Genomic DNA, 12962 nt, shown 5'->3' on the forward strand with positions numbered 1-12962 from the left:
AGGTCCGCTTTTTCACACTCAAAGGTCCACTTTCTCATGCTCAAAGGTCCACTTTTTCATGTCCAAGATTTTTTTCAAAGGCATGACTGATTTGCCTTATTCACCGATAGACATTTCATTCAATCCTAGTGAGTCTATCAGCAAAATTTGCCCCCAGAAAGTGCAGGAAATGGCTTTTCAGAGGGTCCAGATTTCAAAATTTCCCCGGACCACCATTGCAACGCCTCCCGCCTTTGGTATCGGACATGGTGAAAATATGTCGGGGGAGTCGGCCTCAAAGACTTATGCCAAAAACCTTGTGTATTTTAAGAGAAATTCCATTTAACTTAGCCAGCGAATTTTGCCCGTCAAAATGCAGGAAATGGCGTTTCAGAGGGTTAGGATTTCAATTTTTCCCGGGGGAGCATGCCCCCGGACCCCCCTAGGCAGCTCACGCCTTCGGCGTGAGTCTCGCGCCTGCGGCGCTAGATGGTCCCACAAGTACTAAAAAGAACCCCCCCAACCAAAATCCTAGCTACGGGCATGGGATCAGGTCCAGCCTGGACCTAATTATCCGTGAAAACTTGTGAATGTGCGATACTCCAAACAATGGTCCATTTCACTACAAAGGACTCTGTTTGGTGTAGAATCCGAAGCCCATTGCCGTTTTGAAATCCTATCTTCATGTAAACAACAGTATCTGCTTCTGCTTTATACCAAATGTGACTGTATAAAATCGGTACAAAGGACTATCAACTCTAGTTTGCTTTGCTCTGGTTATTTTCTTGGACCCGTAAACCCCAAAACATGTGAACGCCTGCCTGTAAAATCTGTTCATTTTTGAATTGTCCAACATCACTGTTTTTTTCAGGTCCGATTTTTGTGCACAGGTCAAAGAAGAAGAAAAAATTTTTATACCGATACACCATACCGGCATCTACCCCTAGTCTGTAGTACAGTAGACGCCAGTTAATTAAACAAATTAGCGCACAATTTCTGTTAACTACACGGAATTTCAAAATCCCAAACCAATACGGTCCAGCTGGATAACTTCACATGATTGCACCAGCCGGATAATTGCACGGAGGCTGTGCAATTAAACGGCTTCTAGGAGACAAGTGGTGCGTGCTGATCAGTCGCAGCTGGGCATCTTCCGGAAGCACCAGGCGTCGTTAGGGGTGTGGCTCCCGCAGTCGACGATATCTATCTTGTTCCCACAACCGGACCTGAGGGAACAAATTATTGAAGAAGAAGAACTTAATTGTAAGACAGTTAACAGGGACAATGTATGGCAACCTGTATGTACACGGGAGTTTAACCGGACTCTAGAAAGAGCAGCGATGTATCACTAATGGAGATCCGGATAAACCAAACCAAACTAAAATGTATTTGCTAATATCTAACCATTCTAAAGAACTAATCAAATCTAACAGTATGGGCAACACCATATCAATAATATAATTATATTCAAGGTTATACATGTTGATACTCTAGAACAGTTAACAGTTTGACGCTTTTAGGAAAATATGGCATCGGCTCGCTTTTGCAAAGAGTTTACAAATTTAAATTGACCTACATAGATACTTAATGAACAGGACATGATAATATCCTATGGCTATGGCTAAAACTTTTATTTCCTTGACTACGAGTCGCCTCTTACTAGGGGGTGAACGTTAGAAAACTCAAACCATGGAAAGACAATAGATTTTTTGCACTGTCCATTGCATGTTTGCACTGTCCATTGCTGTGAAGAGGTTTCTTGTTGGTTCCGTGGCCGAGTAACAAGAAATGAACAATGATTTCTAGTATTGCAATTTTTTTCTCTAGCTGCCAGTTTGCTGTGCACTTGGAATGCTATGCAGACAAATACACCATCAAATAACGACAACAACAGAGATGCCTAATGTTATAACCAAGGAACGACTGGGAAGCATGTTATATATCTTTATCTATAAGCAGTATGCACATTGACTTGCACAAAAATGTATACGTATTTCAGAGTTAGAAGATTTGTCTCTTACAAAAAGATACATTTAAGAAACAGTGATAAATTGTACAAAGTACGCACCAACAAAATTCCTGCATAATGTCTGGACTTCTTGTTGAATGAACTCAATCGCATAAAATCGAGTTCGCTTCTGAGGCGTTGCCAAGAAACAGAACGAGAACAATATCGAATGACATCCAAGATGGTGTCAGCAACTTGGACTGCCCCTAAGGCTTACATTACCAGGCAAAGTGCGCATGCGTGGATAATCTCGTCCACTAACCTTGCCGTTTGCGTTGGATAACGGGCAGTCCCGTCCAACAGCCATGCGCATGCGCAGACATCTAGCCCGTCCTGCCAAGCCTCGTACAGTTGGTGATACGAGGCGAGGGTCGCATTCTTCTCTGCGCATGCGAGCTTTGCCTCTTCCAGGTCGTATTTGTAGTGACCCGTCGGGTGCCTCTGGTGGAAGAGTCTCCCTGGAGAGGACCAATAGCTCGCGTCGTAACAAGTCACTGCTGCATCAATTTACACTTCTCTTATCCATGATACGTTTGGATTGGCTAATCATAGGTTAGTGATTGGTTTCTGAATTTTACAACAAATTGCTACATAGAAACTGGGTGTCACCTGCAAAGTTATAATCATAATAGGCTATGCCTATTACTCAAGCAATTAGCAATTACTCAAGCAACTGAATAAGGTTTTGTAACCGATCAAACGTTTCAGATATGTTTCGTCAGTGACACTGAAGAGATCTTGTTGGAGAGCAGGTTTTATATAATATAACTATGAATAAACATCTAAAACGTCTGACCGTTTCCAAAATCATATCCAGTTGCTGGAGTAATTGCTTATCTAATTACCTGCCTAACCTTGAATTAAGGGTTAAGACCCGCCTGTCCCTCGGTGTATATGGTGTCATAACGCCTTTGCTACAACCATCGAATAAAACCACCGAGTGAGCGAAGCGTTTTATGAGGTGGTTATAGCAAAGGACCAGGCGTTATGACACCATATGCACCGAGGAACAGGCGAGTCATTAACGTTATTATCATATAGCCTACCCAAACTTGCAAACTTTTGTATGACGCATAGAACCCTTGGTACTATACGTGTGAATTCCTTTGTCGAATTTCTGAAAATTCACATTTGTTCTTTGGTACATACATTTGTTAGCAGATTACAGATTGCATTTTGAAAACTGAATATCTTGTGAGGCCAAGATGTTATTGATCATTATCTGATTATTATCTGATTCCCCCATAGGAACTTACCCAGTTTCGGTGTTGCTCGGCACAAGTCAGATTTCAGTTTTCCTGCCAAGTTAACCTGCTGAGCAGTAGTATTCTGCACATGCTTCAGGTCAGCCTGGGTAACGTTGACCCTCCCCTCCAGCCGCGCCCGAATGGTTCGCTCCTCGGCCAGCTGTTCCTCAAGGCTCCCTACTCGGTCCTCTAGAGTTGTCATCAGAGCTACGGAGGGCAGTACGTGTATGGTTTGGTCAATTTGCATACACATTTTTGTAGTCGACTAGGGACTGTGTGAGGAGAAGCTTATGCCACTCAAGTGCCGTTTTCGAGTGGGAAAGCTCCATTTCTCATCAATTGCTCAAACTTCCCCCACACAGCCCCGAGTCGACTCCGAAATTGCGTGTGTTGATTGGCTCACACATGTCCACATGCAGCGCATGCGCTCGTGACGTAAAGACCCTGTCAATTTGGTCGTAAGATAGGCTAAAAGGGGAGTGTCCTGGTTGTGTCGATCAAAATAAACTGACCTATGTTTTGCATTTCAACAAGCTTCAGCAATAAGAGAGATCTGAACGAGTTCCAAATCACTTTGGTCGTCAAGACAATGTGGGGAGGAGATAAGGATTTCTTGGCGTGTGTCACGTCTGACACTTCCTTCTCTCCAAGGTGATCTCATAAGAAAGTGCTTATCTCTGTCAAGCATCTGCCTGGTAACTAATGATCATAAGAAGAGACGGAAGTCTTGACCTCCTTCACATCCTTCTAGGAGTACTGGCGTTACTCTTTGTTTGGGGGAGGGGCAGATGATTAGCAATTTTCAACACATAGGCCAGGTTGTTATGTCACAAGCCCACCCCACCCCTGTCAATGATATCTCGTTGATGCCTCAACGACGTTTTAATCATGTCTCGATGACGTTCCAATGATCTGTCAATGAAGTCCCTTTCAATGATGTCTCCATGATGTTTTAATTACATTTTGAGACCTGTCAATGATGTCTTAATGTGGTTTCAATGATCTGTCAACGGTGTCTCAATGATGTCTCAATGATTTCTCTAAAATCTATCAATGGTGTCTCATTAATGTGTCAATGATATTTCAATTATGTCTCGATGATGTCTCAATAATCTGTCAACTGTGTCTCATTGATGTCTCAATGACATTCAATGATGTCTCAATAATACTTCAATGCCCTCTCATAAGTGTCTCATTGATATTTCAATGATGTCTCAATGATGCCTCAATAATCTGTCAATAGTGTCACATTAATGTCTCAATTATATTTCTAGGGTGTCTCAAAGGTGCCTCAATAATCTGTCAACGGTGTCTCGTTGAAGTCTCAATTATATTTCAATGATGTCTCAGTGATGTCTCGATAATCTGTCCATGGTGTCTCATTGATGTCTCAATGTCTCAATGATCTGTCCATGGTGTCTCATTGGTGTCTCAATGATCTGTCAATGGTGTCTTAATAATGTCTCAATGCTGGCTCAATGATCTGTTAATAATGTCTCAATGATCTGTTAATGATGTCTCAATGATCTGTTAATGATGCCTCAATGATGTTTCAACAGTGTCTCAATGATCTGTTAATCATGTCTCAATGGTGTCTCAATGACCCGTCAATGATGTTTCAATGATGTCTCTATGCATATGATGGTTCAATGATCTGTCAATAAGATCTAATAGATATTTCATTGATGCCTCAATGGCGTTTCGATGACCTGTCAATGATTTCTCTTCGCTGTTCAATGATCTGTCAATGGCGCCTCGTTGATGTCTCAATGATGTTTCAACGATGTGTCTCAATAATGAATGATATCTCTAGATATTAATGATATCTCTAGCTCACCTGTTGCCCAGGCAGCGTTCCTTGTACTCAGACACATGGCCTTACCTTCATATGGCTTCACGGTGTCCTCCATCTTCGACATCCTCCTCATGAGGTCCGCCATGACGGCCTGCAGCAGGGCCCCGCTCGAGCACGCGCTCAGGTCAGGGAACGAGATGAACTGGCCCAGGTCCGTCATGCCCTCCTGAGGCTCCTCGTCCCCAGAACACACACGGACAAGAACGCTCAGCACGAAGCAAAGACTCGCAACAGAAAACAGCATCGTTGAACTTCAGCTAGACCTGATACATGAAGCAACGCGACAGAAAAAATTCGGCTGCAGGCTTGTCAAGACAATTGGGAAGTATGAAACAGTCTCCCTCGAAACTTACAATCTTGCTTTTTGCTTCCGCCAGATTGCTGTGGACATCCCGGCGAAACTGGCACGGACGCGTTGTGGAAACTGGCCCAGACACAGTTTGGCGGCGAACGGTTTGGGACAAAGTCGTGACTTCTTAACTTGTTACCTCCATGGAAAACAAAGGCAAAGTTTGGGGTCTGTGTGTCTTTGTGTCTGAGTTTGTGCCCGTGTGTTTCCGAATATTTGCGGTCGTCATTTATTATAACCATCTGGGTTGATTGTAATACTACTCATAGCATTCAGTATGTGCGTAGGTATTGGGAAGATGAAGTTCAATTTTAGATTGTGATTTACATGGTAAACATCTAATTATATCAAGCACCACTGTCTATCTACATACCAAAATCATGACGATCCGTCAACCCCTTCTTGAGTTATTTTTCTTTCAAAGCCCCTCTCCCCACAGCCTCAACCTTATGTGATTCACATTGTGAAATGGACAATCCCCGCACCATCAAGCTTGCGTAAAATTTGCTTTCCCTCCCTTTCCCCGAAGGATTACGTGAAATGGATGGTCCCTCTCATGTGGAAGCCGCTTAATTGCACACACAATTTGCCATCGAATTTCGTGCAATTATCCGGCATGTGCGATAATGCGGAGTTGGTCATTTGGACCGCATTACCACGGGCGGAGGAGCCGAGAGGTGGTGTGGGAGGTAGTACAACGCACAGTTTATTTACGTGTTACAGTAGTGCTGTACCTGTTGTGCTCCGGACGTCATATATATATACATGTCTTCACGAAACATCGTACTGCAATGCACTTGAAATTGAAACTAAAAGTAAGTTACTATATACGTTATGTAACTTCCTGATCACGAAACTAAAGCATTGCACCGCCGAAGGCGAGTGTTATGTCCGTCTGTAGGACCCGAGTCGCTGTTGGTTTCCGACTGGCTGCCAAGAACATAATCCACTGCATAAATATATTTCCCCGCAACCCTAATTACGTAATTAGACAATGGACAGATAGAGAACAGTTGCTATTGAGTATGTCATTGTAAGTTGTCTGCTAAATCGTAATGCCGGCTTTGACGACCTTTAGCGGTTGGGCGTCTCTTCAATATCGCTTTCTTTTGATCCCAATAACAATTTCAAACAAGTTGTCAGTATAGCGACTTCGCAAAGGCCGTTATCGGCTTATTTGTACCGTGTCTGACGATTTTTAGCACGCGTTTTCAGTCAATTTGTCGACGATGTTTGACAAATTTTCGTGCATTATCCGGCGTTGGTGATTTTTGTCGTGCAGATAAGCGAAGTCACTAACAATGGAGTGAATTGGAGACGGTTTGGGATTTGGGGATTCCGTGCAATTACCCGAAGTGTGCGTTTATCCGAGGTGCAATTAACTGGCTTCCACTGTATTCTAAACCTTACACGCCCTTTACTTAGCCTGAAATGAATTGTCCCTATCCCCCACACCCTCAACCTGCCTTGAAATGGATAGTCCCTCTTCCCCAAATTCTCAAGATCATCATCATCGGTCGTCGTGATCAAACATCTCAAGACCTCTCAACCTTAACGTCGTTGAAATAGATTATCTTACCCACTCCCTCAACCCGACGTCAAATGGATTGAACGTTATATCGTTATATTAGATTTAGATGCTTCCTATCTCCCTTTTCAAGAATTTACGCGAAACAGGTGGTCCTTTTCACGACCTTACCCGGCATGAAATGGATATTCCCTTTCTAAGCACTCCTGCCTCGTATACAAAATGGACTGCCCCTCCCTTCCCATAGTGCACCAGAAAAAAATGGCGGCCTGGCGGAAAGATTTTGAAAAGGATGCAAAATCTCTCATCAAGTGTCTGACAGGGTTTCAGGTGATTAAATAGGAACTTCTTATTCCTCACGACTTGACTAGCCTTCTAGGCGTGTATTTCAGTTACCTAGGCACAGATTCAGAGAGTTAGGAGTCTTAAAAACGACGTATTGTTGTCCCTTTTAGGGGGAGGGGGGCTCTTTTCGCGATCGATTGAGAAAGATTTATGATTTATCCTGTCAAAATTATTGTAAAATTTGTTATATTTTTTTGCACCTGAACATGCTCAGCTACAACCATTTACAGACCTGAATTTACTACTCAACTATTGTGCCCTGATGATAAAAATCGCCATAAACCTGAAACATGTATATTATGCCAGATAACGTACTACTACTAATTAATTACCTAACGTTACAATTATGAAAACTTTTCATTACTAGTATGACTATGAACTTCCATGTCTTAACTACCAGTATCAGAACTATACCAAATGCATAATTTACTGTTATCAGGATATATTGGTGATTATTGTGAGGGATGTCTGTACTGCATGTAATGTTATTTTAATTGTTTGCAAGGGTGATGGGCCATTTTATTAGGTTAAGCAAGGGTTAAGTCACTGATGCAAATATATACTCTTGACGAAATATTTCAATGATTTTACACAGCAAAGTTTGCTATAGCTACTTTGGGATCTTTCGAGATTCACTCTTTCTCAAGCCAGTACTAGTAGATCTTGTAGATCTCTCAACCACTTAGAACAGTTGCTGACATTATGCACAGATGAGTCTCTACTGTACAGGTTTTACAAGTACTAGACTTTGACACACTACATGTACTTTGTTCTTAGTACACTTGTATGGGGTTGCAAAGAGCTGCAGTGTTCTGTGACCTTAACTTAAGTTTGCAAGCTTTTTGAATAACTTTATCTTTTTCATTAAATTTAAAGGAAGGAGAAGAGAACTTCGGTACCTGTCTGGAATTTGTAACATCAAACTTTAGGTGAGTCCAGTGCACTAACTCAGATTACCTCATTACAACAGTTAGTGCCCCAGGTGTGGCCATACAACTACTAGTACAGGTTTTGAACTACTCATGCCGAGATTCGGAGAAGGACCCCTACTCTCTTTGATAGGTGTGTTGTGTTCTTCAACATGCTCGAGGTGTCTCCTCAAACATGCGACATCCATTTAAGTTAACGTTGTATCTGAGGGACGGCCCTAACCGAAGCTAGGTACTCATTTTCACCCAAGTGAAGTGAGGAATGTGGTGTTAGGTGCATTTCTCAAGGGCACAATTTAGTGGTAGCATTTCAACGGATTCGAACCCAGAATCTTTTGGTCATTAGTCAAACACTTAAAAACTTATTAGTCAAACACCCAGCTGTTACAGTTACACCACACAACCCCACATGTAGTGATGTAGATGATAATGATGTGGTTCTCGTGGCATCTTAAACAAACAAATTTATCTGGTTCTTACACATAATGACATATGGCCTTCTTTAGTCACTATTGACCATGGTAAGATCCAAATTGGTATCAGCCAGGGACAGCTTCGTCTAGTCACAATGAGTATGACTTAACCGTTAACGTAAATTGTAATGCATGACTGTAAATAGTACTTAATATGTACATTTATACTGATTGGTTTACTTCTGACTGGAATTACTTTCAACTTTTCTACACCTAAATGTTTGACCCTATGCAATGACATATTCCTTGGTTTACTTCTTCCAGGTTCCACAGATTTCTGGATGTCGACAGCCACAAGGTTGACAGGACAATAGATGGGTAAGGAAAAGTGTTAGACTTAGAACAGTGTACCTATCAACTTTTTGGTATAGGTACAGGTACACATCTAGAGGTTTACGTACAGGTCAGATCACTTTTAGTACTGGTACAAGCAAACCCTCAGAGACTTCTTAATACATGAATATGAAAGTATATTTTGAATGTGTACAAAATGACAGTGAGAGTGACAACAAACACAGTGTTGCTATCAAATTTTTGGTACATCTACATGTACAGGTACAGAAGTTTAGGAACAGTTCTTTATACATGAGTATGAAAGTACATCTTGAATGAAAGTTGAAGCTGTGTACAAAGTAAGTGGCAATAAGACAATTTAAAAAAAAATTAACCAAATGACGGCACATAAGGTACCCCCGTATTGCAATAAGAAGTCCATTGCAATATTGTAATTCCACTATCTTGTTTGAATTCCCAGTTTGTGTGACAAGTACACTGTTCACTCCAAGGCAGACACTGCCGACACCCTGAGAAGTCTTGTGGTGAAGTTTTTGGATCTGCCCGTCACTCAGGAGAAACAATGCAGTAAGGTAAGCATTACGTTAGACATCCAGGTAATAAGATACGCCAAGTCGCAATTACTCAAGCAACTGGACATGATTTTGAACTGGCCAGATGTATGAGATAGCACCCACTAATATCTTTAGTCACTTTTAGGCACTTTTGTCTGTCAAAAAAAGCAAAACATAGACACGTTCATGCATTAATACTAATAGGGTTGCCATCCTACTTAGTATACTTGAAAATGTGGTTCAAACTTTCCTTAAATCACCATATCACAACTATTTCACAAAATGCACAATAAGAAATAACAATTTTGTCAAGAGCAGTTATACATGTCTAATTGTTTGCCAAAAAGTTTTGCAAAACTTGTTTATTATAACAGAAATTCTGTTGCATAAATTTTGCTCATTTTTTTTTACAATGTACTATAGTATAGTATTGTGTGCGAGTAGCTGGACAAAAAGCATTTTTCTGGGAGGGAAACATTATGCATTTTCTCAAAATGTTGCCTTTCTATATGTATAGCAAATTCATGGCATATATACACCTTTCTCACGCGGCGGCCATGATAGATCGAAGAAGAGGTCAATGAGGCAAACAGACATTTCTAAAATCAGGTCCCATTTAGTTTTCCCCCAAACCACACAAATTTTCATGATATAAGATAGAATAATAAATATTACAAGACGTGTTATGCACCGAAAGATGTAGCAATTTAGAGTAGTGTAGACTGACCCCATAGTCCCTTAAGTCCCTTAAATAAAAACATAATAATGCCAACTTTTAACGAATTTGCAGCCATTCACTTATTGGTCGATTTCCTAATTGGCAGGCTACCATTGGTCGAACTGCTAATTATGATGGACAGCCTTTTGTTTGCCACATTGAACTCGTTTTAGATCTATCATGGCCGCCGCGTGAGAAAGGTGTATAGAGTTGATGAGTGTATTTGTTCTGGACTCAGAGTGACACCCACTATGCAGTACTGTCCTTACTGCTGTGTCTATCAGAGACCCCCACCAGTTTGGACTATCAGCAGCAAGTCTCCACCAGCACACAAGGTACACATGCCAATCTTTATCATGGATTTATCTATGATAAGTTTATATATCTGTGACAAATATCGACATGTGAAATGTAGGACTGTCAGACTAAGAAACTTGCCGATACCCTATGTTATGCAACTTTTAAATGCTTAATGATTTGTAAGGATATCTGTTGTGCTTTTAAAGTGTTGTTACACACACTTGATTTGGTTTTATCAATGTCAGAATTTTAAACGTTATTTCAATGTTTAATATATAATTGATGATATAGATATTTAATGTTTCCATAATTAGTTCTGGCTGGAAAACAATTATTTGTATGAAAATTTGAAATCCGCCAATCAGCCAACAGGCTGCGAGAGATTTTTACCCTAATACACCATTCATCTTCATCATTTATGTTTTGTTATAGTTTTTGTTTGTTTGTATTGCACTATTTGCATACCAAGTAAACCACTATATAGCATAACACATACTATTCATGTAAGCTGTACAGACAGCAGGTATATTTTCCATCAATTGGCATTGGGCATGTTCTATTTGCAGAAGAACCAGATACATTTGATTGGACCAGTTACTTGTTGGAGGGAATAGACATAGACACAGGACCATTTCCAGAAACTCCAGTAAGTAGTAGTAAATGATTCTTACTTAGTTGTATCACACAGGCTTCCATTTATTAAATAGAACGCACTCTATGCCCGCCGTTGCTATTTATGAACTCACAGGTGCAAGCAAACTAATTTTTCTGAAATTGATGTTCTTAAATAATAAAGTTGTTGGCGCATGTTGAAACAATGTGTCAAATTTTATCCTTTTTAAGAGTAGTTTGTCAATTAAATGAGTGTTTTCCAACCTAGATTTGACATCACCCTCGGTCCCAGCCCTCCAATAGGTCGGGCGATCCTACCCGCGTTTGGGCTGGTACCCTGGGTGATAGGGAATACACTGTGTTGCATTCTATATTTAATGTACATTACAATGGTACATATAACAATGTATGAACTTGTATTTTATTGATGACAAGCCCTGGTCTGAAGATGAAGATGATGATGATGATGATAAGGATGACAGTTCAGACGACAACACACTTTCCACATCCAACAGCCAGCAGGTTTCAAGTTTGAGGAAGGACTTTCTACAGGTATTGTTTTATATTTAGGCCATGTTGATTTGATTACATCCATGGATTTCATCCATGCGGACATCAATTTTTTCCGTTTCAAAAATTACAGGTTTCCAGAATTAGGAGGTGCTTAGAGGCAGTTAAAGGGGAAGGGCTAGCAACCATTCCTTGAAAAATATGCCCTGCTACTGAAACAACAAGGAAATGACCTACAAAATGTACAATGTATGACTTTGTGCCTTTCAGTTTCAGACAAGTAATAACAATGTATGGCCTCCATTAGTCAGTATGAACCATGGTAAGATACTAATTGATGTCAGCTTTGCCTATGGCTAAACAGTCCTATACAAGATTGAACGTCTCTACTACATTCTGTAACTTAGTGTAAGCTGGCACAGGTCTGTTGCAAAGTTGTTCAGATCCACTTTTTCATTTGAATCCACTTTTGTTCTACTCTGTTCATCAGTCTGGCTTCTTCTGATTTTACCATAGGCACTGTAACAGTACAGGGGTTACAACAAGAATTTCTGATACTATTAGCAACTAATACAGTTGTCTCCTGCTTAATTTTCTTTCCGTTCCACTGTTTGTTTCAGAGACCATCTTGTTGATTTTTCTGGCTAAAAATGTCATTTTTTGCAGATGAAAGTGCATTTTCAACATTTTTGGATGGATAGTGTAAAATTACTTTCTGTCCCAAAAAGCAAATTTCTATTCCCAGACGGAAGGATGGGTCCTGGAGACAAATCTCAACTAATGTCTTTGTCCATTAGTGTGCAGAACAAGGATGGTTGCCGAAAGCTGATTGGCTGAAGAACAGCGTGATGGTACAGTATTGGAGTGAACGACCCCAAACCATGGAGCTGACAAACACCCACCACACTGCCAACCTCACTAACATCTGGTATGTTGTCTCTTCTGTCAACTTAAGATCAAATCTGTCATTGCTTCAAATGCCAAGATAGTGACATTTCCTTCAGCATAAGGAAGTGAAGTGATGCTTTCTACACAACCATTGCTTTTATTATTAGTCCAACATTTTGGTGACCCTCTGTCACCTTCTTCAGGGCAATTCTGACTGGTTCACATTGTAGACAGGTGTCACTGCTTATACTAAGTTACAGCTTAGATTACCCTGGGAGCCAGACAAGACCAGGTAGCTATTGAGTTTTGTTTGGGGGGCCAAGACAGTCAGCCTGCCAATCTCGCATTAGTGCTCCTGGGGAGTTTAAGCCCG

The 12962-nt window shown here is 40.9% G+C and overlaps 2 protein-coding genes across 2 annotated transcripts; one reads left to right on the forward strand and one right to left on the reverse strand.

The window, feature by feature from the left end:
• Nucleotides 1-1111: 1111 nt before the first annotated feature.
• On the reverse strand, nt 1112-5354 carry LOC118410488 (aggrecan core protein-like). Its single transcript, XM_035812226.1, has 4 exons — nt 5117-5354; nt 3244-3441; nt 2250-2445; nt 1112-1205 (listed from the first exon to the last, which is right to left on the reverse strand). Exons 1-4 carry the CDS (start codon nt 5331-5333, stop codon nt 1112-1114), a joined length of 705 nt encoding a protein of 234 aa, XP_035668119.1. The 5' UTR covers nt 5334-5354.
• Nucleotides 5355-7184: 1830 nt separating this feature from the next.
• Nucleotides 7185-12629, forward strand: LOC118406188 (gamma-tubulin complex component 5-like; the record flags this gene model as incomplete). Its single annotated transcript, XM_035806081.1, is given in 8 exon segments — nt 7185-7296; nt 8188-8240; nt 8978-9031; nt 9468-9579; nt 10518-10614; nt 11146-11225; nt 11627-11743; nt 12499-12629. Coding segments are annotated over 8 exon segments (752 nt in total), but the record flags the coding sequence as incomplete, so codon positions are not given.
• Between the last annotated feature and the right edge of the window lie 333 nt (nt 12630-12962).

This window comes from Branchiostoma floridae, chromosome 2 (genome assembly GCF_000003815.2).
Source record: "Branchiostoma floridae strain S238N-H82 chromosome 2, Bfl_VNyyK, whole genome shotgun sequence".
Taxonomy (NCBI): Eukaryota; Metazoa; Chordata; class Leptocardii; order Amphioxiformes; family Branchiostomatidae; genus Branchiostoma; species Branchiostoma floridae.

Excerpts from the sequence above, each read along its gene's own strand:
- LOC118410488 (XM_035812226.1), bottom strand. The coding sequence starts at position 5,333 with ATGCTGTTTTCTGTTGCGAGTCTTTGCTTCGTGCTGAGCGTTCTTGTC. Across the intron at positions 2,446-3,243 it reads CCGAGCAACACCGAAACTGG|GGAGACTCTTCCACCAGAGG; the intron begins GTAAGTTCCTAT and ends GGTCCTCTCCAG. Across the intron at positions 1,206-2,249 it reads TATCCAACGCAAACGGCAAG|GTCCGGTTGTGGGAACAAGA; the intron begins GTTAGTGGACGA and ends TTGTTCCCTCAG.